This window comes from Solanum pennellii, chromosome 10 (genome assembly GCF_001406875.1).
Source record: "Solanum pennellii chromosome 10, SPENNV200".
Lineage (NCBI taxonomy): Eukaryota > Viridiplantae > Streptophyta > Magnoliopsida > Solanales > Solanaceae > Solanum > Solanum pennellii.
Window position 1 is genome coordinate 77,824,417 of NC_028646.1, and position 24,333 is coordinate 77,848,749.

Genomic DNA, 24,333 nt, shown 5'->3' on the forward strand with positions numbered 1-24,333 from the left:
AAAGGAGGTCACGCACGCTAAGCTGCAAGACAGAGAAGTCAGTAAAAAAAAAAACCCTAAATAAACTCCAAGTTATAAGCCGTTTAATTATGAACCCCATTTACCCGGCCGACACACTTCCCTATATCTCTGCCCACCTCATTTTGCCCCTAACACTCTATATTTCCCGTACTCGTCGTATTCGTATTGAAATCATGATTAATTAGATAGATCATAAGATAAAATTTTAATGTGATTTTATCAATTGATCGATTTATATATACAAAAGTTGAGATATAAATATATTAATATAAAATATAGAGAGAAATAATTTCACACGATTCATTCGCAATACAAAGAAGTTCACAATGTTATTAAAGTAAGACTTGTGTTTAACTGTTTTTAATCCTCACAGAACGCTTTAGCCCCTAGGTCTACATTGTAAATCCTGCTAACAGGAAGGAGTCTCTATTTATAGAGTTTCATTTTCCTACGAAAAAAAGAATGAAGACTTTATATTTTACTTTTAAGAAAAAGAAAACTTGTTTGTGGTTAGAAATTTAAGGCAAATATCAATACGTATATATTCTTTTTGAATGAAAAATAACCGATGATTTTGTGACATGTCGGGTGAATCAGTTGCGACTTCAAAAATCGATGGTCTAAAGCTTTTCCTAAAAGTAGGCAAGGCAAAAAAGACCGTTAATGCCCTTTTACATTTTCAAACTACTCAATTTTAAAAGAAAATTGGTCTTTAAATCTTCTACAAGTAAAAATTGGACTTTCATCCTTTCTTAATTAAAGATTTTGAATTTGAGTTTTAGAATGAAGGTATTTATGTTAGAGAACACATTGCTTCATTTTTAATAGATTTTGTATGGTTCACAATCAAACTAAGTAAACAATTTATGATACAGACATCAAACAACGAACGAAAACTAATATACGTCAAGCCAATAATAGTTTCATATACCCAATACAACCTCTAATTACACTACACTTTCCAATGGCCATTAACTTAGAGGGGAAAACTGAAACATGTATGTACCTAACTTCTAGTAATAGTACTTTTTCTGTTTGTCTAATCTTTTACTTGCACACTATCTCCAAGAATTTTCAACATGCTTTATTAGGCAGCTAATGAATCATGAATAACACTGGCCATACCTGAAAATCCAGCTAAACCATACAATGAATTTAAGTTACATATACTACTCTGATATCGTCATTCACTTTAAACTTTATGCGTCTCTTAAATAAATAATAATTGATAATTTAAATATTTTATACTATCAGTGTATAAATAACTTATACATTAGGGGATTATATGATTGATGAGTTACACACATGAGAATTAATTGGTAACACAAAGGTTTCGTATTTCATGTCAAATGTTGTATAAATATACGAATTCTTGTGCAGGAATTGTTTTTGTTTATACTTGTAATTATGTGATGGAGTGTTTGGAGATAAAAATTATGAAATTTGAAAAAAAGTTTAAAATGGTATTTGGAAAATAGAGTGGTGTTTTGGGATACAAATACAAATTAGGTCTAATTTTTTTTAATTTGGTGAGTAATATGAAATGAAAACAATTATATAAAAATTTTCAAAAATGTTGAAAAATTATAAATAACAATATTATGTCCAAATAATTTTCAAGAATATAGGATAAACGTAACACTACAATACAATCTCGACATAAAATCCCCCCCCCCTAATTTAATCACAAAAAAATATGAAATTAAATAAACTCATCTTGAAATTAACTTCGTGATTAAGTATTTCTTATTCCTCGTACCAAACGAGCTTTGTCAGTATTATTTCTTTATTTCCTTTCTTTTTAATTTATATATAAATATAATAAATACCCCAATGGCCCAAGAATAGCCAACCATATTGCACCCCCCACCCTCATCCACCCACCCACCCCCACTCTCACTAAAATATCTAATTACACAACACAATAGAAGAAACACCATAGGTAGAGAATCTCACAACAAATAACATGTACTGTTGATCAGTACTACTCCTACTTAGCTACAAAGAAAGAAGCAAAAAAAAAAGAAATCCATCAAATGAAGTAACTTAAAGCCACTAAACTTTCTCCTATTGTTACACCTTCAAATAATTTCACTATCCTTTTTTTTTTCCCCTCTCAATATGAATAGTCTTGAAGATTCCTTAAAAACTCTCTCTTTAGATTATCTAAATCTTCTCATCAATGGTCAAGCTTTTAGTGATGTTACTTTTAGTGTTGAAGGTCGTTTAATACATGCTCATAGATGCATCTTAGCTGCTAGAAGTCTCTTCTTCCGCAAATTCTTCTGCGGGCCGGAGTCAGCATCTGTCTCCGGCCCGCGGTTGGGCCCGTTCGGCGGTGGCGCTGCGTCGTCGCCGAGGGGCACAACAAGTTGTTCACAGGTAGTAATACCTGTGAACACTGTAGGGTATGAGGTGTTTTTGTTGATGTTACAATTTTTGTATAGTGGACAAGTTTCAATTGTGCCACAAAAACATGAACCAAGGCCTAATTGTGGTGAAAGAAACTGTTGGCATACACATTGCACATCAGCCGTTGATCTTGCACTTGATACACTCTCAGCCGCTAGATCTTTTGGAGTTGAACAACTTGCTTTGCTTACTCAGGTTTAATTTAATTTAATTTATTTTTATTTATTTTTACATGTTATTGTTTGGTTTCTAATTAAGTGGATCAAGGATCTTATGTTTTAAAAAAATAGTATTTTTTCATTTGTAAATTTAATCTAAGTGAAATTTTATTACTTGTTTCTAGGTTTGTTTAACATAATAACTAGATCCATTTTTTTTTTCCTTTTTCATCTTAATTGGAGTATGTACTATATTTTTATGTATAGTGGAATCTTGATCATAGATGTCTTGTCTAACAAGTGTTTTTTTTTCTTCTTGATTTCATGTAGGATTTTAACACTTGTTTGAATTTGTACTATTCTATGTGTTTGTGCTAGCTAGGTACTAACTCAAAGGTTTCTAAATTTGGTTCTTGATTTCATTGGTTTTGTCTTTCCACAGTGGTGATATCAAATCTTTTCCCAAATAGTTATGTTTACTTTCCTCTTTTGGTTCCAATACAACAACAAAACTTTTGGAATTAATTACTATATTATATATAAATGTTGAATCAAATATCTATCTTACCTAATCACAAAAAAAATTTCATATATTCAAATTCTTCCTTGGTTCTTTTTTCATTTTTTGATATGAATGGAGATTAAATGAAGAAGTGGAGATTGATTCATGTTAACTTGTTTGAGACTGAGGCGTAACGTAACGTTATTTGTTATTGACATTATTTGTAGAAGCATTTGATAAGCATGGTGGAAAAAGCTTCAATTGAGGATGTGATGAAAGTTTTAATAGCTTCAAGAAAACAAGACATGCATCAACTTTGGACTACTTGTTCTCATTTGGTTGCAAAATCAGGTCTCCCACCTGAAATCCTAGCCAAACACCTCCCTATTGATGTTGTTGCCAAAATCGAAGATCTTCGTCTCAAATCCTCTATATCGAGAAGATCTTTAATCCCTCATCATCATCACAACCATCACCATCAACATCAAATGTCCTCGAACATTGAGCTCGAGGACCAGAAGATCCGACGAATGAGACGAGCGCTCGATTCGTCGGACGTTGAATTAGTCAAACTTATGGTAATGGGAGAAGGTTTAAATCTTGATGAGTCACTCGCGTTACATTACGCGGTTGAAAATTGTAGCCGCGAAGTTGTAAAGGCTTTACTTGAGCTCGGCGCGGCCGATGTAAATTACCAGGCCGGGCCGAGCTGTAAAAGCCCGTTACACTTAGCGGCCGAAATGGTCTCACCGGATATGGTTGCGGTTCTACTAGATCATCATGCTGACCCGAATACCCAAACGGTCGATGGGATTACACCACTCGATATTCTAAGAACCCTAACTTCTGATTTTTTATTCAAAGGTGCGATCCCTGGTCTAACTCATATCGAACCAAATAAACTACGTCTATGTCTTGAGTTAGTTCAATCCGCGGCTATGGTAATTTCACGAGAGGAGGGTGAAACGAATAACAATCAATCTTCGGAGAACATGTATACACATGTTCGTGAAGATCATAGTTCGAGTACGAGCAGTGGAAACAATAACTTGAATTTGGATTCAAGAATGGTGTATTTGAATCTTGGTGCAAATGTAGCAAATCATCATCATCATCATCAAATGGCATGCAAAATGAATAATAATAATGATCATGATTGCAGCAGTAGCCACAATAATCAGAATCCATCAACAATGTATCATCATCATCATCATTCTCATGAGTATTAGTTTGTTTTTAATTTATTACTTAATTAGACATTTTTATGTTTCAAAACAAAACAAAAAAATACTTTAGCTTGTTTTTTTTTTTGCCTCTAGTACTCCTTTTTGATGATCTCTTCTTCTTTAGAAAGAGATAAGTTGTCTATAATTTCATGGATTTGGGGAACACAAAAACAAAAAGGTTGATTATGAAGAAAATCATTAATATTACTCTTTTTTTCTTTTCTAGTGTATATATATACTCGTACTTATTAACGTGTTTGATCGATATCTGAAAGTTTAAGTTATGTGTCCTCACATGTTGCTTGGTTTTTTCGTTAATGAGTCAAATAAGTGGAAAATCTTTTTGATGATAGAGCGATGAGACTTGAATTCAGAACCTCTATTAGTTTCGATATCATTGATAGAGTAAATATATTATTTATTTATCTGTTGTGTATGTATTGTATTGGTTTTCATGTGTTGTTTCTAGGGCATTTCAGGATGATAATGCAATATGTACATTTAACGGTGTGTTTGGAATTTATTCAATCTATATGATGGGACAAGAAAATTGAGATATTCTAAGTGTTTTTTCTTTTTTTTTTTGTGATGGAGAGAAGGGACACAGGTCAATCTTTTCAATCTCTGGACTGTCAAATCCTATGTCTACCTTCTTCTATTTTTTCTTTTTATGATAGTAAAATTATATGATATGTTTTCGAATTTAAGTTACATATATAGTTAATATATAAAATGTTTATATTATTTAGATTATATTTATCTATTATAGTAGGGAAACTTACATAAATGTGCTATAATAATAAAATATTTACAATTTATAACAACAATATTTTTTTTCCACTTGATCGCTTTTAATTCATTTATAATACAATTTTAATACATATTACAAAGAACAATTTATTATTCACATATAATACAAGTTTTAATGATGGATAATACATTTATCACACATTTTAATACACTTATAATACAATGTGACCATTTTTTACCAAACAAACACAATATATTTCAAAAACAATTATAATTCAAATATATTGCATAAATAATTCACTTTTAATACATATTATAGATTTATCGCAGTATTGCTATAAATGGTAATAAACAAAAAGTATCGCTAAAATCAGTAATTATTTTTTAAAATGTATTAATTTATGTAATTATTCCATTATAGTATGTAAGTAATTAAAGTTGAACGTATTTTTTACTCCAAAGTAATAGTGATAAGATATACATATAACGTATTCTTTTCGAATCTCGTTTTAATATAATATTTGATTCTTTAAGGATGCTTATATGTAGATACCATTTCTGATGTCATGGACAAATGGAAACCAATAATTTTCCCAAATATATATATATTTATTGAGTACTACGTATCCTTTATTTTAATCACACGTTAATTATATTATTATTTTTAGAGTGGGATATTTTTAGTTTCTTGTGATGGTGGGGTTACTTATGTTTCTTACCATTTTTAGCTCTTTTTATTCTAATGAGGGGAATGAGCTGTCTATTAAGCTTTACTCAATTTTTTAAATTTTATTTGGCTGATGTAATGGAAATTTGATAGGCTATGTATAATAACGTTATCTTCTTTTAGAAAAAATGATAATAAATTGTAGTATTTTATGTGAAGGATATGATTTAGCTTTAGAAAATGTGGTTGGTTGTCTTGCATGAATGCAAAAAAGTGAGTGTGACTATATATTATATTTTTCTAATTATATTATTAAAGTTCTTGACTTATCAATATATATATCTTCGATCTCCTTTTTTTGTCTCTTGCTCCCCTTTAGTAGGCATCAAAAAAAATAAGTTGGAATTCTGAATCCTGTAAAGTGGTATCTCATTAATGACTCGGATAATTGAATAATTAAATGGAAAATGAAAATTAGAATTTTTGAGATGAAACCCTATCTAATTAGGATAATTGTATAGGTTTTATTATCGAAGGGATCAATTTTTAAATAACAGTAAAGTTATTTTCGTGTAATTCGTAGGTACAATTATTATATGTGGAATCACTCACAAACTGTCTACATGATACCTCCTTGAATGATGTGTATGTTCTCCTTTTTAAACCTTGCATTGAATGTGAAATGCTTCGAGTATCGAATGTAGAGTTTAAAGTTTTAAGTGAATTATCATTATTTATTTGATTAGGGTTAAAGACTAATATATATGCAATATTGCATGATCTTGACATGAAATTTTTAAGAATTGGACACTGTTGATTTCACTTGAAACTAGATTTTGTGGATTCTTGGACTCTATATATGTTTTAACATCCTACATTCGTCCACTTTTAATTATTATAATTTCTTTTTTTAGAGTCAAACGATAATAACTTTGACTAACATTTAACAATGTATTATTTCATCATATTGATACGTAAAAAATTGAATTTATAGTACTTTTCAAACAGTTTTTTTAAAATCTACTTTTTTTTTAAAAAAAATATTGAATTAGTGTCATCTAATATAACTTTGAAACTTAGTCAAATGCAACTTCTCATAGCGAGAAAGCCAGGTATCAGGTCACCGTATTTCGAGCCCTTTTTTTTTCTCAGTATGACTTTCGAAAAACGCAACATGCATGACAACGAAAAGTGGACAGAGGGAGAGTATGTGTTTTCTAAAGACTAATCATTAAACTGACTAGGTTAACTCAAACTAGTACTCAGTGTTGTTTCTATTTATATGTAGCGATGTTTGATTGAATAAAGTTAAAGAGAAGTCGATTTTTTTACAAAATTGTTGTAATTAATATATAAGATTCTCCGATTGTCCAAATAGAAGATAAGATAAACAAATTAAAACGACGTGATTATATTTTTATTGAAGCCAAAACTGAAATTGTTGGAACACATCTTTTTTTTCTACTTGTCCTTGTTCTTCTACTGCTACTAGTGCCATCAACATCTGTACACTTTTTGTCTAAAGTTAAAGAATAGAATAGAAGAGGAAAAAAAGGGGAAAAAAGTGAAAGCTTAGCCTGCAAATTGAAGTCATTTCTTTTATAGAAAAGAAATTGTGATTATTTAAGATATGATTACTTGTAGTTTTGTGACATAATACAATTTGAATCGATACGAAATTTTAAAAAGAAATGAATTTCTTGCCACATATGACTTTATCTGTTTATAACAAATGTGTGACTATATAAAGACTTACATATTATTTTACTATGATAAAAGGTAAAATAAAGTATGTAAAGTTAATTATTTTTATTTTTAAACAAATTAATAAGAAAATGAGTATTTATTTTTTGAATTTTCGTCTGTGGATTTTCTTTTCCTTTCTCTTTTAGGATCTGTCCTAATAAATCATGACATAACTAGTGGACAACATGTCTGAAATGACCAGACAATGAAAATTAAAGTTTCTTTATTATCAATTGTTTTTTAAAAAATTTCCAAATTATTAAAATCTATGTCACAATCACTCATTCGAGTGAGCGTTCTGTGATGAACACTAGGTAAACTTCTCATCGTGTAATAGCCTTCAAATCACATAAAACTTGTAAATCATATACAATAAACTTTACTCAAAAAGTATTGAGGGAGTCATGAATCTCATCACAATCATCTTTCAAACCAACTACGAAAAAATGACTGCTTATGTAAGAATATATACACTGAATCTTCTTTATTCCAAGTGATAAGAACAAGATGTTATTGATTATCAAGGATAATTTATCATCGTTGTATGTGTATCCCTATCATTCTTTTATCGTTCTTGCTCAGTCTTTCAATGACCAGAAAAATAGGAGTCCGGAGTCTAAAGGGTGTAAAATGTTAACAAAAAATTCAAAACGGTATATGAAATTTCATTTTAACCAAAACGGCAAAATCACTGGTAGTGCAGCGATTGCTCGCCGGAAAAAGCAAAATCGCTACAATAGCAGCGATTTGCTAAATTAATTTTTTTTAAAAAAAGAAATCGTTGAAATGGCAGCAATTTCCAATATAAGTTAGGGTTCTTAGATTTGAGTTAGACCAGGGATCGCACCTTTGAATAAAAAATCAGAAGTTAGGGTTCTTAGAATATCGAGTGAAGTAATCCCATTTTAACGATTTCTTTAAAAAAAAATTAAAATAATTAAATTTAGCAAATTGTTGCTTTACCAGCGATTTTGTTGTTTTAATTAAAATAAAAATTTGTATACAGTTTTAAAATTTTTATACCTTTTAGGCTCCAGACTTGGAAAAATAGTCATCGTGGGAACAAAACCTATCGAATAAATTATAAATTATATAAAGTATTACATTGTGATGAAATGATTATAATAACTTTTATCAGCTTCTTGAATTTTGTCAGTCAGAACGTGTTAAACTTTTCATGAATAATCCAATCCTAAGAGCTGGTAGTTCTGTCAAGTGTTTTTAGGAACTATTTCTACAAAACTAATGATACTGCCATTTTGTTTTTCAGTATTTTAATTAAAAAAAAAGAATCTGTTGCATTGTCATTCATATTACCAGCTTTCTTACACACACAAGTTACAATTTATTCATAAAGCAAAACAACTTTTAAGTGAATTGTCAATAATGAGAAGGTGAGAAATAGAGAACTCCAAATTATACAAAGTAATACTCATTTGGTAAATTATTAATTCAGTAACATCTCATTTAAACATAAATATCAGATCAGAAGGCAGAGCGATTGTTTCTGATAGACCCTCAACTCAAGCATGAGAAGGAAATACAGTAGTGAAAAGGAAAGTGTATAACAAATGGTTTATCGTGTAACGATTCTTTTATCAGTACTTAAAACTGGCCTCAAGCATATACAGTGCATGGTAAGCATTATTATAAGTTTGTAACAATTCCTTCAACTTAACATTCTGAACAACAATCAATATACAGGACAAAAATTTCCTCGCAAAGTATTTGCTTTGAAACAGGCATGAATATGATCACTATCGTAAAAATATAATTTGATAAGGAGTTGACGTAAACCAACCAAGATTACACAGCCTCAGATGAAGGGAAGAGCTTTTCAAGCATGTTATTAGATAGGATGCGGTTTGGGTCCAGCTCCTTTCGCGCTTGATTGTATGCATCCACAGGGAATTTCTTCTTGAGCCTTGCCTGCAGAGCTGCAAGCTCTTCTTTGTCCTTGGGAACCTGGAAGTAACATAAAATTAAATGGTAATGCAATTCCCACCATGTTGAGTACCCAATTGTCAACTTTACTTAGAGATTCGGCTATCTAGGTTTTCTTTTTTATATTTTAGAAGTGAATGTCTATGAACAAAGTATATGACCAATATTTTTCATGACATGTAAACCTCATGTTGGAAGATGCATTGCTATCGGAAATAATTAACTATAAAGAAGTTCAGTGCTGTGCTTTGGGAAAATGATTTAAGAGAACAGGTGTAAACACCAATTCGGTGTCTTCCTATTTGCCCCACTATCTACATTGTTACCAGAACAAAGAACTACCATATCAGTTGCTAGATAGTGTCATAATCCAGAAAGTAAATTTAAAAAGGCTCCAAAGGCCAGTGTGTTCTAGACTTTGGCAATTTAGAATGATAATGAAGTAACAATCCCCAAGGATGAACTTATGCTAGATAATAGGCACTACCAACTAGATATTTTTGATGTATGCTTCTCGAAGATGTCTCTTCTAACAAGCAGTTTGATGAAATGAATCAGCTCTAGATTCTAAACAAGTTAAAGAAACTTGTTACTGTTAAAAAAAAAAAAAAAAAAAAAAAAAAAAAAAACTAAAGAGTAAAGGCCAAGTGCATTGAACAGGTGCAAGAGGATAGTTCGAACTTCCGTCTTCCTGTCAATTTCCTAGTTCTTTAGAATTGCAAAATAACAATTAAAGGAGCTATAGCTGCAAAGTAGTGGAAGTAGGAAAAATCTGATCTCTATTATCTTGCAGAGATTTTTTCAACAATAATAAAGAACCAATATTCTGATTATCTATCTTGTAGATATTCTCTTTTCACCACATATTTCAATGGATTTTGTAGCAGGGATGGAGACATTTCCCATTGAACTCTCTTCCCTTGGGGCTACTTGCCCACATAATAAAGTAAAATAAAATAATAAAACGAAAAAGAGGAACTGCTTGGTTAGTAATATCTGTATGCCCCTATATAACTGGCATAAGCAGCAGTGAGAAATAACTCATACCTCAATCTTTGCCCAATGTTCAAAAGCAGAATACTGATCCCACAACTGTGATTGTGTCATATGCCTGTAGTGGAAGAACTCCTCCGTGATTTGCCTTCTCTGCCGAGCATCCATGGTTGGAAGATACATGATAATTCCAACCTAGCAACATATTGGAAGGGAGATAAGTAATTAAGTAAATAAGTAATAAATCTCTGCATCAAAGTCAGGTATAAAAAATAATCACAGATTTGGGTGTAAACAGAGCGAGGACTTCACTTTCTGAATAGAAGGTTATCTAGTATTTTATCAAAACTAATATAAAGTACAAACTTTATGAAACCCATCCACCCTTGTTTGAGATCTATTCTCCACCTGATATTGTCAGCATTGATTAGCTCACCTAATTATCACAACCCATGGACTCAAAATCTCTTCTTTTTTTTACTTTCTGAAGAAGATGCAGTTGGACCATGAACTTATATTAGTCAACAGCTCACTACGAACAAATATTTGCATGCATTATGTGCTGAGCTCCTTTTGTCAACCTTAAAAACAAGGCCACAACCCCAATGACAGAGTACATGACAGCCCAATCAAAAGCAAATTAAAAGAATACACTGGTGAGAGTATCCAACTCTTAACAAAAGATCGGTCATGGTTTTTAATTTATCTAAAAACAGATAAAGATAAATACCCATCATGGTTTTATATTTCATTCATGATTTAGTAGTTACTTGAATTTGTGCAACAATATTTATGGTAAATTATTCGGCTCCAGAATGAAGGACATTTTTCATAAAAGCAAGTCATAGATTCACATGCTAAAAAATGATTACCCATGAGAATATATCATCATCCGCTGAGCTATAAGCTGGACTCATTCGACTTTTACTGCAAGCAGTCCATCTCTGCTCTATAGGTGCAGGGGCAGGTACACTTTCTTTCTCAATGAGCTGCATCAACTCCTCTATGTACTCCAGGTCTTTCATGCTAGGCTTTGAGAGTGTACCTGCAGGGAAACATGTCTCTGATACCCACTGGTGGCCACCACAGTCGAACCCTAAAATTTCATCACTCCAGCCAACTCGATACCCTTCTGATTTCCTCCAGTATTCTGCCTCAGCTTTGTTGACTTTAATTACATGCTCCTTGTTGAGAGGATCCATCGCAAGTAGTTTATCTCTCAGTTCAGTGAATGATAGTTCAACTATTTCAGGTTCATCTGGAGAACCAGAATCTCTGTAAAAAATGGTAAGAAATTTATTTAACAAGTAATTAAACATTATTCGAAAAATTGAAACATAGAATCTTCAGCATTTATAGTTTATAGACAACATCTTTTTTATGTGGAAAAATTAGACTACACTTTGTCAATTATACAAGTCATACTGAATTATTTGTGATCTTTTGCTTATCAAACAAATTTCTAAACTAATTTAGAGTCGTTTTCCTCTGTTACTTGTATTCATCTGCTAATGATGAATAAGTATGATACAAGATCACAATTTTAATGAAGGGATTGAAATGTTAGTTCCGTTAAGCACAACCTTACAAGTGAGGCTAAAAAGTAAAAGCTAAGTAAATTGAAATTTTTGCAAATTTATAAATATGTTCCAGAACATATCATTACTGCAAGTGTCTTAATCTTTACAATTGCCTTAAATTAGTCCATCAAAGTATATTATTTCGCTAACCCCCTTTCAGAAAAAGGTCAACTGCATAATGGGGCTCAGTATACAAAAATAGCTGATACTACATGAGCAAGTTCGTCCAACAATAGAACATCATGCAGAAATGCCAGAAAAAAGATGTTCTGAAATATGGTTTTACAGGCTAGTTCAATGCCACCATACCTGTACTTAGTCAACGACTCCAAATAGAGATCTCGGACATGCTGCAAGGCTTCTTCTGCAGTATATTTAGGTTTGTTCTTTGGTGGACCTTTATCCTTAGACATAGGATTGCATGTCACAACCACAACGGCATCAGTATATGGAATGTACAAGTATTTGACATGCTTGTTCTCGGATAGGAATTTCCTGAAGTAATGACAGTTAGTGGCATTATATCACAAGCAAAGGACATTGAGTGAATGTAGGTGCTTCACCATGCTATGTGAAACATGCATCATCATTAACAACAAACTGCCATGACAACATATTTATAGGTGCAACGGATCATCAGCATTAACATTAGAAAGTGCAAAAAACTTCAACTACATTCCAGGGTAGGCTAGAAGTACACTTAAAATTGATAAAACCGAGAAGGCAAGATAAACTCTATTGGAGCAACCACTGGTCAGCTTCCATTCAAGTCCAGGAAACACTAGATGAGATTTAACTGAGATACCTAGATTTTCTCAATACTGCAGTTTGAAAGGGTACATGGGTTATCAACAATTACTAGCAAGTTGTTTTACTTTTACAAGACATTTCTAGAAGTTGTTTTATACTGGATTTTGTCTACAACAGTCTACAAAGATGCACCAATCAGTGCACAATATGAGATAAATAAATTGTTCACCTATGAGGGACTACAACTCTCACTCTATATTCTCATCATTACTTTTAGCAACTACCCTACCACTTATATTTATCTCTCTTTCATCTCTTCTCTTCTCCAACATTTTATTTCTCTCTCACTATTTATTTTCCGTCCTCTCTCAAATGTTTTTGCCCACAAATACAGAAGATACTAATGAGATAGAGTAGCAACAACATACCCTGTGTAATCCCACAACTGAGATAGAGTAGCATAATTATTATTATTTCGAATACTTGCTGTGTCGTGGCCAGCCTTCCCACACCTCAACTAATTTTATAAGGTATGTGCTACCTCCCGCCAACACAGTTCTAGGTAAATCTGTCTACCGAGTTCAAGACTGATGAGAAGAAATCCCCTAATATTTGCTTCTTTAGGGATTTTGAACCTGAGATCTCATGGTTCTCAACCCACTTCATTGACCACTAGGTCACACCATTGGATGCAACAAAGATGTATATTATTGTGCATCTTCTGAGTTCAAATCTATATAATTCACTTCATCATCAAAGCAAAAAATTAGAGCATATAGCTCTAGTTGTAAGTGTTGACTGAGCAGCAAGACAATCAAAAGAATAGAAAAATGGATGTTGATGGGTGATGGCTGAAGTCATTAGCCTTAACTTCTTTATCAACTTGAAAAGCTGACAGGTGGTCAAGCTATTATCCGTATCAATTAAAAAAAAAGAAAAGAAAAATGGATGTTGAAATTCACAGTTGATGGGGAGTTCGAGAAGTATCTATTGGAAGGAGTTGAATGAATAGGAGTTTATCATGGTCAGTGCAGTGAGATTTGTGGAACTAAGATCGAGCAAGCTCGAATTGACGTAGAATATGGGAAGTTTAAAGTCAAATATTTCAAATTATAGAAAGATGTCATTCTTTTTGGGACAAACTAAAAAGGAAAATGTGACGCATAAACTGGGACAAAGAAATACTTTCTTTTCCTTTTTTATGAGCAATCCTTGTTTCACTAATCACAAATACACAAGCATATGTCTCTCACAATAATACCAACAAAGCCTAAATTCCTTTCCATGAGATCCCTTGTGCTGAGTTTTGGGATGATTGCAAATCATTAGCTTGGATACATTAATATTAACAGGTAACAAGCTCTTTATAAAAGAAACCCTCCAAGAAGGTCTATGTAACAACTATGAGAGCTTCCCAAAAGGGAAAAGAATTCACTAAAAAAAAGCAAATATTTACTTGTGATTTTTCTTGATATCTTTCATGTTAGACAGGAATGTATGTTCTACAAGCTCCTGCCTCTCAACACACTGAAGAGTGACTTCTGCAACCACACCAAGTCCCCCAAGTCCACATCGAGCTAGATAAAAGAGTTCTGGATCTTTCTCTTTTGAAATTTCTATTGTGCCTTTGGCAGGGGTAACCAATTTCATGCTTATGACTTGTTCATCAATTGGAGGCAACCTGGCACCAGTGCCATGGGCACCAACCTAACAATTTTGAATTCAAAGGAACAAAAGCTTTAGAATTTCCCCAATCAATCCTCAAAAGAGAAACATACATCTGACAAATCAATATATCAAGCAACTGCAAGTCGGAATAATGTAGAAACTTCAAACAGGTAGCAAAAAGCAGATGTTGTCCTTGAAACACAACATGTAATGAAACAGAATCAGCCTGAACATTTTTTCTTTGATTGATCATGCAAAAGTAAGGTTTTTATTTACATAGGTAGATGTACATCAAGAAAGTACAAGTGTGCAGAGTACATACATAAACTTTCCACAAAACTCATCATGTCACCAAATCTAGAGACAACTTTCTGGCCATCACAAAACAGTTAGTATACAGCTAAGTTATCATCTATACACAGGGACAACTTCTCCCTCAAAAGCTTCCAGTATTATTTTTTTGGGTAAAATCAAAAGCATCCAGCAATTCTCCTAGCTGAAGTGTTGCCACTATGCAAATGTAGTCTACCAGGCCTCAAACGGTCTTTGGAACTCTATTTGAATTGTAAACCTAGAGAAGGCATAATTATACATGTATAGGCCATAAATAAAATTTCAGCACTAGCACAAAAAAGGCAAAGCATGATTAACATATACCCCAGCCTCAAAAATTCTCACTCCTCAGTCAAGTATCCTAGTTTAAATGGGAGATGAGAATTAAGACAAATGTAGAAACTTGAAATAACTCAAATTAAGAGTGAGTTGAATTCGCACACACTACGTAGTCTTCTCTAAGAACTAAAAAAATTAGTTTAGAAGTATAAAACACAGGAATAACCAGCCAACCACTCATCAATAAGGCTATATGAATTTTCCCATTGTCCATTTTGTACCCTTTCATTACAATATTCAATAATTCATGTTCCCTAACAATACAAGTTTAAACGTTTTTCTGCTCCATTTCATTTCAAGAAAAGGCTTATACAATGTTGACTGGCATACAAATTTCCAGCGAGACTAAAATGACTTCTAGCAATCATTGGACCTAATCACTTCATGTATGCTTGTCAACATGAACCTTAATCCCAATTAATTAATACCACATATATGGGAGAAATTTGGAATGGAAACACTATGTATTTTAGTTAGCCCTCTAATTATCTATCACTTCACTTTTATCTATTAAATTAACCACTCCCTCCATTTCAATTTGTTCATCCGGTTTTGACTTGACGTAGTGTCAGAAAGTACAAAACTTTCAAATCTTGTGTTCCTAAACTAAAGATATGTAGAATGAACCATGGTCTTAAACAGGTGAAAAGTTGAAATTCTAAGAGTAAAGATGCATTCTTTAAGACAAACAAATTGAACCGGAGGAGTAATCCACAAGAAATCGACATGATAAGTTGTTTAAAACATCCAGGAACAAATCAATCAATCACCTGAACAATGCCACCAATCTGTTGTTCTCTTATGGAAGCAAAGTTCTGAAGAGTAATCCCAAACTCCTCAATCTCATCCACAAGCTGCTGAACCCGAATCCCAGCTTGAACAGTAACCCTTTTCTTCTCCTCATCCACACTCAAAACCTTATCCATTAACGCCAAATTCACCATCCCAGCTCGTGTTAACCCAATCCCATTCGGCGACAAACCCGACCCAACCGGCCGGATCTTATGCTTCCTCACATTCGCTTCTTCCACAATCCCTTCAAGCTCCTCAATTGACTCGGGTTGCAAGAAAGTGCGAGTCCGAACCTCATGAGTCCCACTCCAATTAGACACAGTATGAAGATCATCCGGCAATGGAGCATACCGAAATAGCTGAGCTTTTTTGTCTCTCGCGTTTTCCGAGAATGGAAAGGAATAATACGTGGCGGCAGCAGAACCTAAGAGGAGAAGTGTGTATCCGATGTATTTCCGGAGCTCGGCGTCGGAAGACGGCTGTCCCGGCGATGAAGAAAAGGGACGGGGATTGAAGATTGGGAATTGAGGATTCTGACGGCAGCGGCGGTAGTGGTGGTGGAGAAGGGATTGAAGAGAGCGTTTGGAAGTGAAGGAACGGAGCATTTGAACGGTGTCGTTTTGATGGGGTTTTGAGGAGGTTTAATGGAAACTCTGGACTGAGAAATGAAGAAGAAAAAGATGAAAGGTGGAAATACTATTTCTTCAAGATTTTTTTATGGTTTTAGGGAAAAAATGGGACCATAGTCCTTGATGGAATGATGTTGACTAGGTAAGCCTCGCGATACGAGCTCGATCGAGAATTTATTGCTCAATTAATTTAATTATTTTTTTTGTTAATTAACTTAATTATTTTTATAATTGAAATGATTTCTATATTCAATTAATCGGATTATTTTTGTGATTAAGATAGATGTGGACTCTCCTCAAAATCTTTTTTATAATCAAAATTATTATATTTATTTGATATTAAACAATTTTGTTCTCAATTTTAAATATCTAAATCTTAAGCATAGTACTTTTTGGCTTTATTTCTTTGCTTTAAATCTATAATGGATTTTGTAAGGAGTCACGTAGGATTGTTAAGTCACTTAAAAATAAAATTAAGATTAATTAATTATTTTTTAAATGATACGTAAATTAAATTTTCGAAAATCTTGTATACATCTGAAGTTGAAAATAATAATTAATATTACTCCTTATTTTACCTTACAAATGAATTATTCATATCCAAAAATTCAATTAAAAAGAAGGTCCCCACACCAAAATACTAATTGAAAAAGATAGGAACTTTATTGTTTGTTTTTTTTTTCAATTCAAAGGCCATACTCATGTTCACCACAAGCATATCCTTTACCAGCACCAGAATTTTGCTGTAAATTTTTATAACAACACAAGGAAGAGATTTCTTGATGTGACCTAGGTGTCTTCATGGTGAGCACTTACTCCAGTATAAGCTTATGTAAATTATAAATTTGTAATTCTTTTTTATATGGCAAATCTTGAGAAATTTCTAAAGACCCTTTTCATTTTACAGATTTATTAGATAAACTATTGGTTCTAGTTTGATGTTCAGAATTGAAAATTAGGGAACTTTTTTGAAATCCTGTTTGTAAGTTCAAGAAACCTTTGAACCCTTGTTTGAAAATATGGATACATTGTTGAAAACCCCAAATAAGCTTGAATTTCTACAACCCTTTCATGGATTTGCTGTTAAAGGTAGCTCCTTTAGCTCTGTAAAGCCTCTGAAGCTTGGTTTTAAAAAATTTTGTGAGAATTGGGGAAGAGGGGTTTGTGCTAAAGCTAGGAGTAGTACTCTTTTGGAGCTTGTACCTGAGATAAAGAAGGAAAATCTTGATTTTGAGCTTCCTATGTGTGACCCTTCAAAAGGGCTTGTTGTAGATCTAGCTGTGGTTGGTGGTGGACCTGCTGGGCTTGCTGTTGCACAGCAGGTTTCGGAGGCTGGGTTATCGGTTTGCTCGATTGACCCGTCCCCTAAATTGATATGGCCTAACAACTATGGTGTTTGGGTGGATGAATTTGAGGCCATGGATTTGTTGGATTGCCTTGATGCGACATGGTCAGGTGCTGTTGTTTATGTCGATGATGATAAAACTAAGAATCTTGATAGACCTTATGGAAGGGTTAATAGGAAACAGCTCAAGTCGAAAATGATGCAGAAATGCATAATAAATGGTGTTAAATTTCACCAAGCAAAAGTTATAAAGGTAATTCATGAGGAAGCTAAATCTATGCTGATTTGCAGTGATGGTGTGACTATTCAGGCAACAGTGGTTCTTGATGCGACGGGATTCTCTAGATGTCTTGTTCAGTATGATAAGCCATATAATCCTGGGTATCAAGTAGCTTATGGCATATTGGCAGAAGTGGAGGAACATCCCTTCGATACAAGTAAGATGCTTTTTATGGATTGGCGAGATTCCCATCTTAATAACAATATGAAGCTGAAAGAGAGGAACAGAAAAGTTCCAACTTTTCTCTATGCCATGCCATTTTCATCAAACAGAATATTTCTTGAAGAAACCTCCCTTGTAGCTCGTCCTGGATTACGTATGGATGATATTCAAGAACGAATGGTGGCTCGTTTGAGTCACTTGGGTATAAAAGTTACGAGCATTGAAGAAGATGAGCAGTGTGTGATCCCAATGGGAGGCCCCCTTCCAGTAATACCTCAGAGGGTAGTTGGAATTGGTGGTACTGCTGGCATGGTTCATCCTTCTACGGGTTATATGGTAGCAAGGACGCTAGCTGCAGCTCCTGTCGTTGCTAATGCAATAATTCAGTACCTTGGTTCTGATAAGGACCATCTAGGTAATGAGTTATCGGCATCTGTTTGGAAAGATTTGTGGCCAATAGAAAGGAGACGTCAAAGAGAATTCTTTTGCTTTGGTATGGATGTTCTTCTGAAGCTTGATTTATCCGCTACAAGAAGGTTTTTCGATGCCTTTTTTGATCTAGAACCTCATTATTGGCATGGTTTCTTGTCATCTCGGCTGTTTCTTCCTGAACTCATGTTTTTCGGTCTATCCCTTTTCTCTCATGCTTCAAATACTTCTAGATTAGAGATAATGACCAAAGGAACTGTTCCTTTGGTAACTATGATTAACAATTTGTTAAAGGATACAGAATGACTTATCAAGGATCTTGTTCAATAGTACATCACATATATGTTAATATACTGCTCATTTTGTTTGCCATTTTACTTTGTATTGTGTTTTCTTCCCTTTTCACCGAGCTTGTAGCGATTAACAAGGGGGACAGGAACACTGGTTAAGTTGGAGCAACAATAATCGCGATGTAAGAGTTCCTACAGGCAGAATGTTTACTGGTCTCTAAAACTACAAGAGAAATGGAATGATGTGATGAGAAACTTCTCCCTTTCGTTATGTCGTTGTATGAAGACAAACTTGTATGTTCATGTTTAGATATACAAGTAAAACTGTAAGTTTGTGAAAGTATAATTGCAGTTCTAGCATGAGTTGAATGTACTGAAATCCAGGATTTAAATTTAATGGTTTCGACTTTTAAAGATCTTAGAAGTGAACTCATCAGACTCTAATATTTGTGTACATATTGTGATTCTTCACATATATTGACCCTATATGTGAAAAATATTGAGTTCAATTAAACCTCTAGCTCTAACGATATACAAGTTGAGTTGTAATAATAAACCGATACCTTTGAGTAGAAAACAACAGATAACAGAAATAATACAACCAATGATCATACAGCACCTCTAATCTTCAATCATATAGCATTATGTTTCATACTGTGTGAACCAATAAAACTGGACTTCGGACCTACACACAACAACATTCGCAGTATAATCCCACGAGTGGGGTCTAGAGAACGTAGGATAGATGTACACACCTAAAATAATATTTGTGAACTATATTTTTCTTTTTCTCATACAAACTAATGAACTGTGACAATTATCAAGAATTGACTTTGGATGATTACATCCTCTTCCACAATTTATTTCATCTATTTCCAACAAAAGTACTTTCATTTCCAACTCATCTACACTGCCTCTTAGCAAAATGTGGTGCAGATACCAATTTTTTCAATAAAGTTCTCAACCTTCTCGCACCCATTCCAGGCTTTAAAACGCCATATTTCTCAACCTGTAGATTCAAACAACCTCGATCATCGTCATTGGAGCACCATCCTCCAGCTGAGAAGTACTGTCCATTTCGTCTTCTGAGAAGATCGCGATCAATTTTATTAAGTACAATGTTGTTGTTCTTGAACTTCCGAGCAAATGGCCTGTTGCTTAAAACCATTCTCCTGTAATCCTTCGGACCAAGGGATCTTGGATGTTGTTTCGGAGGGATGTCCCATGTAATGTAGTGAAGATCATGGTTCACTGTGGTGTTCCTGTATTCCTCAGAGTTGCATATGACTGTTTGGAAATAACCCTCTGGAGACGACACAAAATTCGTGTAGTAGAGAAGTAGAGTTCTTGGAAGATTTTCCCAGCCTATTATGCAGTATTCAGCAAATGATCTCGACAATATTGTCCAAGCTGAACCTGTAAATAGATTTTGTGTTAGTAGTTGTTAACAAATTTCAACAAGACCCTCGGCTCGAGTTAAACAAAGCAAATACAGTCATAAAGAAGTCATACTGAAAACAACGGAAGACAGTCATATTGTAAACAAATTTCAACAAGAAGTCGTATTGAAAACAAATCTCGAGTCTTATATTATACTAGTCTCTGGACACGTAGATTTGTTAGAACAATTAGAATTTTATGTAAATCATGCAAAGTGAGTAATATTTTTTAATGTGAGACGAGAAATAACAAATTAGAGGCACATTGTAATGTTTAAAATCAATTACTCTGAAGCTACCATCAGTAAATTAATTCCGTTGAAGCTATCATTGATAATTTTGTAACTTTGTTTAGTAGTTAACACACTTCTAATAAAGTGATATGACTAATTAGAGCCAAATAACAATACATACTTACGATAATGATAAAGAAAAATTCATAAAAATTATATTGGTGAAGAATAATAGAGAAAAACCATACAACAAATAGAAGAAAACTAAAACATACACATCATTCACAAGACTTTATTCGTATAGAAGAAAATAAAAATAGCGTCAAATAAGCTAATCATATTCGGAAGCTACAAGTTTAAAGAGGAAAAACAAAGGCACGGACCATGAGATAAAAGTATTTGCACTGACAAATCCTATAATTTATAAATTATGTATAACGAAGTGTGCATCATATTTTTCTCCAAAATAAGATAATACTTATTTTTTACAAAAGTAAAGACAAAATTTACATATTCATTGCTTCACACATCATAACATCTACATATATAATATAGCAAATTAGAGTAAAGATGAAAAATAAAATGACAGTGAAGACAATATAATATAATACTATTTATAACAACCATTATGAAAACAATAACAACAAAAAAAAAGTGCAATAACCAAAACACCATAAAAAGAATTGGTGGTAGAAAGCAAAAGAAAGAGTGTACAAGAATAAGAGTACTACTACAACAGGCACCACTAAGTCTAAACCCTTCGAAAAGCAAGAGAACACTCCACTACAACTTTTTTCCTTAATTTGCGATCTCCATGCATAAGCATTTTGTATAATTGATAAATCAATTTCTCTTTTCTTCTTAGCTATGAAAGGCGAATTAGCTTATGTATTTGCCAATAATAATTTTACCTCATGCACATGATATTTATAAGCCAAAAGTTTGCTATGAATTCTGTAGAAAACTCAAAAGTTATGTTGGAGAATGGAGAGACATTCTTAAAATGCGTTTTAAAACACCTTTTCATTTTCAGTATTTAATATAATATTATATAATTATTATTTAATATTTAATTGCTTAGATATATTACAACATTTTGAATTAAGATAGGGGTAAAATGTATTTCAACTTTTACTATTATGGCTTTCCACTTATAATAATATATGATATATGATTATACACACACAAATTCAAAAAACAGCAGAATCAAGATTCCATCAAATCAATGTAGAAATTCTTACTTGAACTATATGTCCCTTAAACCAAGTGCAAAGCATGTGTTAATGGCATTAACATGTGCATTTTCTTGATAATGTAGCTCAAACTATTTTTTAATTATCTTTTGATACCATCACTCATCCCGTAAAGAACCGATGTAAGACTCTTGATCCCCTTACGCCCAAGGCTGGATATATGGAGCGTGAGCAATTTGATAGGGGGGGTTCAACATTGGAAATGATAATTAGGATGAGTCTTACACTGATACCATGACAAGATATAGACATTGAGCCTAACTCAACTCTAAAAACTAGTTGTTGAGGGGAGGATTTGCCAAGTCCATATAAGCAAACCAGTAAGGCAGTAACCATTAGTCCATCATCCAACTATTTACCCTTTTGTGTTAAGCTTTTCCTTATTGAGGTGCGTGTCGGATCCCTAAAAAACTATGCATTTTTTGAGGATCTGAGACGGGTTTGTGTGGCAACAATTACGAGGGTCCGAGCAACATAACTTATTTTATGATTGTCTTGGGTGTCACCATTCATTTTTGGAGGACTCGACACAGGTGGATGCAACAATATTTTTGGAGGGACCCAATATGTATGCATTTTTTAAAGATTCAAAGCATGTGGATACAACAACATTTTTGACGGATCCGAGCAACCTTATAGATAGTCTTAGGAGAACAAGTTGCTCCTCATCTAGGTGATATAGGTAGTTAAATAAAAGTAAAAGTACTTTACTCCCTCTTTTTGTGGTCTTTTGCTCTCTTCAAGAGTCACATCTCACATGTAATGTACCTTTCACTTTTTATACTTTATATTATAAAAATCTCTTAGAATTTTTGGAGCCACAAATAATAAATTAAACATTAGAAGATAAAGGAAAATAATAACCTGTATAAAGCTTGAAAGCAGTTGGAAGACTTCTTTGCTTGATAACCCACCAAATCTCTGATTTGTTTAGAGTATGAAGACCAGGATCTATAATAATTGGCTTTCCTCTCTTATTCCTAAATATAAATTAAGAAAGTTTTTTTGATTGATAAGTACTAAAGAATTTCATAAATAAACAATTAAAAATAAGTTAAATGATCAAAAACACAAACTTATTCACTAGTCATTTCACAACTCAACTATCAATTGTTCCACGCTTCTACCTGAATTATCATCATCTATGTATTAAACCACACCGTAAGAGCTGATAAAAGTGGTGTTCTCTTTTCCTACATTATCACTATCGAACAAGGGATAGTTTGAATGTGAAACTCGCGAATAAGTGATAGTTATTTGTGTTGTTCTCTACCATTTAAAATTTAGATTAAAAAAAAATACTTACAGCTTCCACCCCATGTGGCTAGTGTGTTGTACAAAATTTAGATCTCTTGGTAAGTCAGAGAAGGCATGGATCAGATCTGAGATCATGAAAAAAAAAAGTTAAAATAACATAATGACAAATAAAAAATGTTTGAAAGAATTTATAGATTTTTTTTGTAGTATATAATAAACAAAACTTAACTATTTTTCTTCACCACATTTTCAGAAACATTCTTTTAACCATTTTATTTTTAAAAAAAATGTGAAGAAAAAAAAAAGATTAATCACTTGAATCTTTCTCTCAAACACAAATCAAGAATCATAAAGAACAGTTTTTTCTCTAAAATTTCAAAACCCCACATGAAAAAAAATGTTTTTTTAACAAATATATATTGATAAAAATGCAATCTTTGAAACAAAAACTCACAAAAAATAAAAAATAAAAAGGTACTCACCATACCATCTTGAGTAACTAAAGGATAATCAGAAGCACTTAGATTAATAAACCAATCCCATTTAGCAATCTTCAAAAGCATAGCCATTGCATGTAGTGTTGTAGCTAACATAGTTGGTCCTCTATATGTCACTAAATTTGGCTTTCCAACAACCCAAACATTATTAATTTCTCCAAAAACAGAGTTGTCACTTACAAATCTTGAAATTTCTTGGTGTTCATTTTCTGGTGCATCTAAATCTAAGTGAATCAAGTAAAAATTACCAGGATGGTAAAGTGAAAAAAGAAGTCTTTTTAGCTTTGCTACATCTCCTTTAGAAGCAGAGATCAAGTAAGCAAATTTCACAGGGTAAGGGTTAGTTGTGGTATTTGAGATTATGAAGCTTTTTTTTGGCTTAAAAATGGTGATGGGTGAGTGGGAAAATTGAGTAGGTATGTAGATAAGAATGAGGAAAAGTGAGGTTAGAATGAATGAAAACATGAAAAACTTGATACCCATTTCAAGATTTGAGGTCAAAGATCAAGAAAGTTGGGAACTTTGTGTGAAGTGAAGGTAGGTTCTTGTTCTTTGTGCTAGAAATGAAGGACAAAAAAATGAGTGCCTCTAATATTGGGTAATTTGGGGTTTGGGGTAGGTGGGGGTGGGGTGGGGTG

At 33.0% G+C, this 24,333-nt stretch overlaps 4 protein-coding genes across 4 annotated transcripts; 2 read left to right on the top strand and 2 right to left on the bottom strand.

The window, feature by feature from the left end:
- Positions 1-1,937: 1,937 nt before the first annotated feature.
- Positions 1,938-4,526, top strand: LOC107032447 (BTB/POZ domain and ankyrin repeat-containing protein COCH-like). The gene is made up of 2 exons (XM_015234050.2): positions 1,938-2,628; positions 3,321-4,526. Exons 1-2 carry the CDS (start codon positions 2,143-2,145, stop codon positions 4,320-4,322), a joined length of 1,488 nt encoding a protein of 495 aa, XP_015089536.1. The 5' UTR covers positions 1,938-2,142; the 3' UTR covers positions 4,323-4,526.
- A 4,584-nt stretch (positions 4,527-9,110) lies between these two features.
- LOC107002402 (L-galactono-1,4-lactone dehydrogenase, mitochondrial) lies at positions 9,111-16,585 on the bottom strand. The gene is made up of 6 exons (XM_015200413.2): positions 15,860-16,585; positions 14,206-14,456; positions 12,309-12,494; positions 11,292-11,694; positions 10,474-10,614; positions 9,111-9,447 (listed from the first exon to the last, which is right to left on the bottom strand). Exons 1-6 carry the CDS (start codon positions 16,484-16,486, stop codon positions 9,289-9,291), a joined length of 1,767 nt encoding a protein of 588 aa, XP_015055899.1. The 5' UTR covers positions 16,487-16,585; the 3' UTR covers positions 9,111-9,288.
- A 586-nt stretch (positions 16,586-17,171) lies between these two features.
- LOC107002371 (lycopene beta cyclase, chloroplastic) lies at positions 17,172-19,432 on the top strand. Its single transcript, XM_027912331.1, has 2 exons — positions 17,172-17,314; positions 17,418-19,432. Exon 2 carries the CDS (start codon positions 17,530-17,532, stop codon positions 19,030-19,032), a length of 1,503 nt encoding a protein of 500 aa, XP_027768132.1. The 5' UTR covers positions 17,172-17,314; positions 17,418-17,529; the 3' UTR covers positions 19,033-19,432.
- A 168-nt stretch (positions 19,433-19,600) lies between these two features.
- LOC107002372 (beta-glucuronosyltransferase GlcAT14A) lies at positions 19,601-24,271 on the bottom strand. The gene is made up of 4 exons (XM_015200361.2): positions 23,686-24,271; positions 23,248-23,323; positions 22,806-22,921; positions 19,601-20,432 (listed from the first exon to the last, which is right to left on the bottom strand). Exons 1-4 carry the CDS (start codon positions 24,176-24,178, stop codon positions 19,918-19,920), a joined length of 1,200 nt encoding a protein of 399 aa, XP_015055847.1. The 5' UTR covers positions 24,179-24,271; the 3' UTR covers positions 19,601-19,917.
- Positions 24,272-24,333: the final 62 nt, after the last annotated feature.

What these genes read in the sequence shown, in the direction of transcription:
- LOC107032447 (XM_015234050.2), top strand. Translation starts at nt 2,143, where the DNA reads ATGAATAGTCTTGAAGATTCCTTAAAAACTCTCTCTTTAGATTATCTA. An exon ending in AACTTGCTTTGCTTACTCAG is followed by an intron (nt 2,629 to 3,320) that starts GTTTAATTTAAT and finishes CATTATTTGTAG; the next exon opens with AAGCATTTGATAAGCATGGT.
- LOC107002402 (XM_015200413.2), bottom strand. Translation starts at nt 16,486, where the DNA reads ATGCTCCGTTCCTTCACTTCCAAACGCTCTCTTCAATCCCTTCTCCAC. An exon ending in AGATTGGTGGCATTGTTCAG is followed by an intron (nt 14,457 to 15,859) that starts GTGATTGATTGA and finishes CAAAATTGTTAG; the next exon opens with GTTGGTGCCCATGGCACTGG. An exon ending in GAGTCGTTGACTAAGTACAG is followed by an intron (nt 11,695 to 12,308) that starts GTATGGTGGCAT and finishes CATTTTTTACAG; the next exon opens with AGATTCTGGTTCTCCAGATG.
- LOC107002371 (XM_027912331.1), top strand. Translation starts at nt 17,530, where the DNA reads ATGGATACATTGTTGAAAACCCCAAATAAGCTTGAATTTCTACAACCC.
- LOC107002372 (XM_015200361.2), bottom strand. Translation starts at nt 24,178, where the DNA reads ATGGGTATCAAGTTTTTCATGTTTTCATTCATTCTAACCTCACTTTTC. An exon ending in AGCCACATGGGGTGGAAGCT is followed by an intron (nt 22,922 to 23,247) that starts GTAAGTATTTTT and finishes ATTTATATTTAG; the next exon opens with GAATAAGAGAGGAAAGCCAA. An exon ending in TGCTTTCAAGCTTTATACAG is followed by an intron (nt 20,433 to 22,805) that starts GTTATTATTTTC and finishes ATCTATTTACAG; the next exon opens with GTTCAGCTTGGACAATATTG.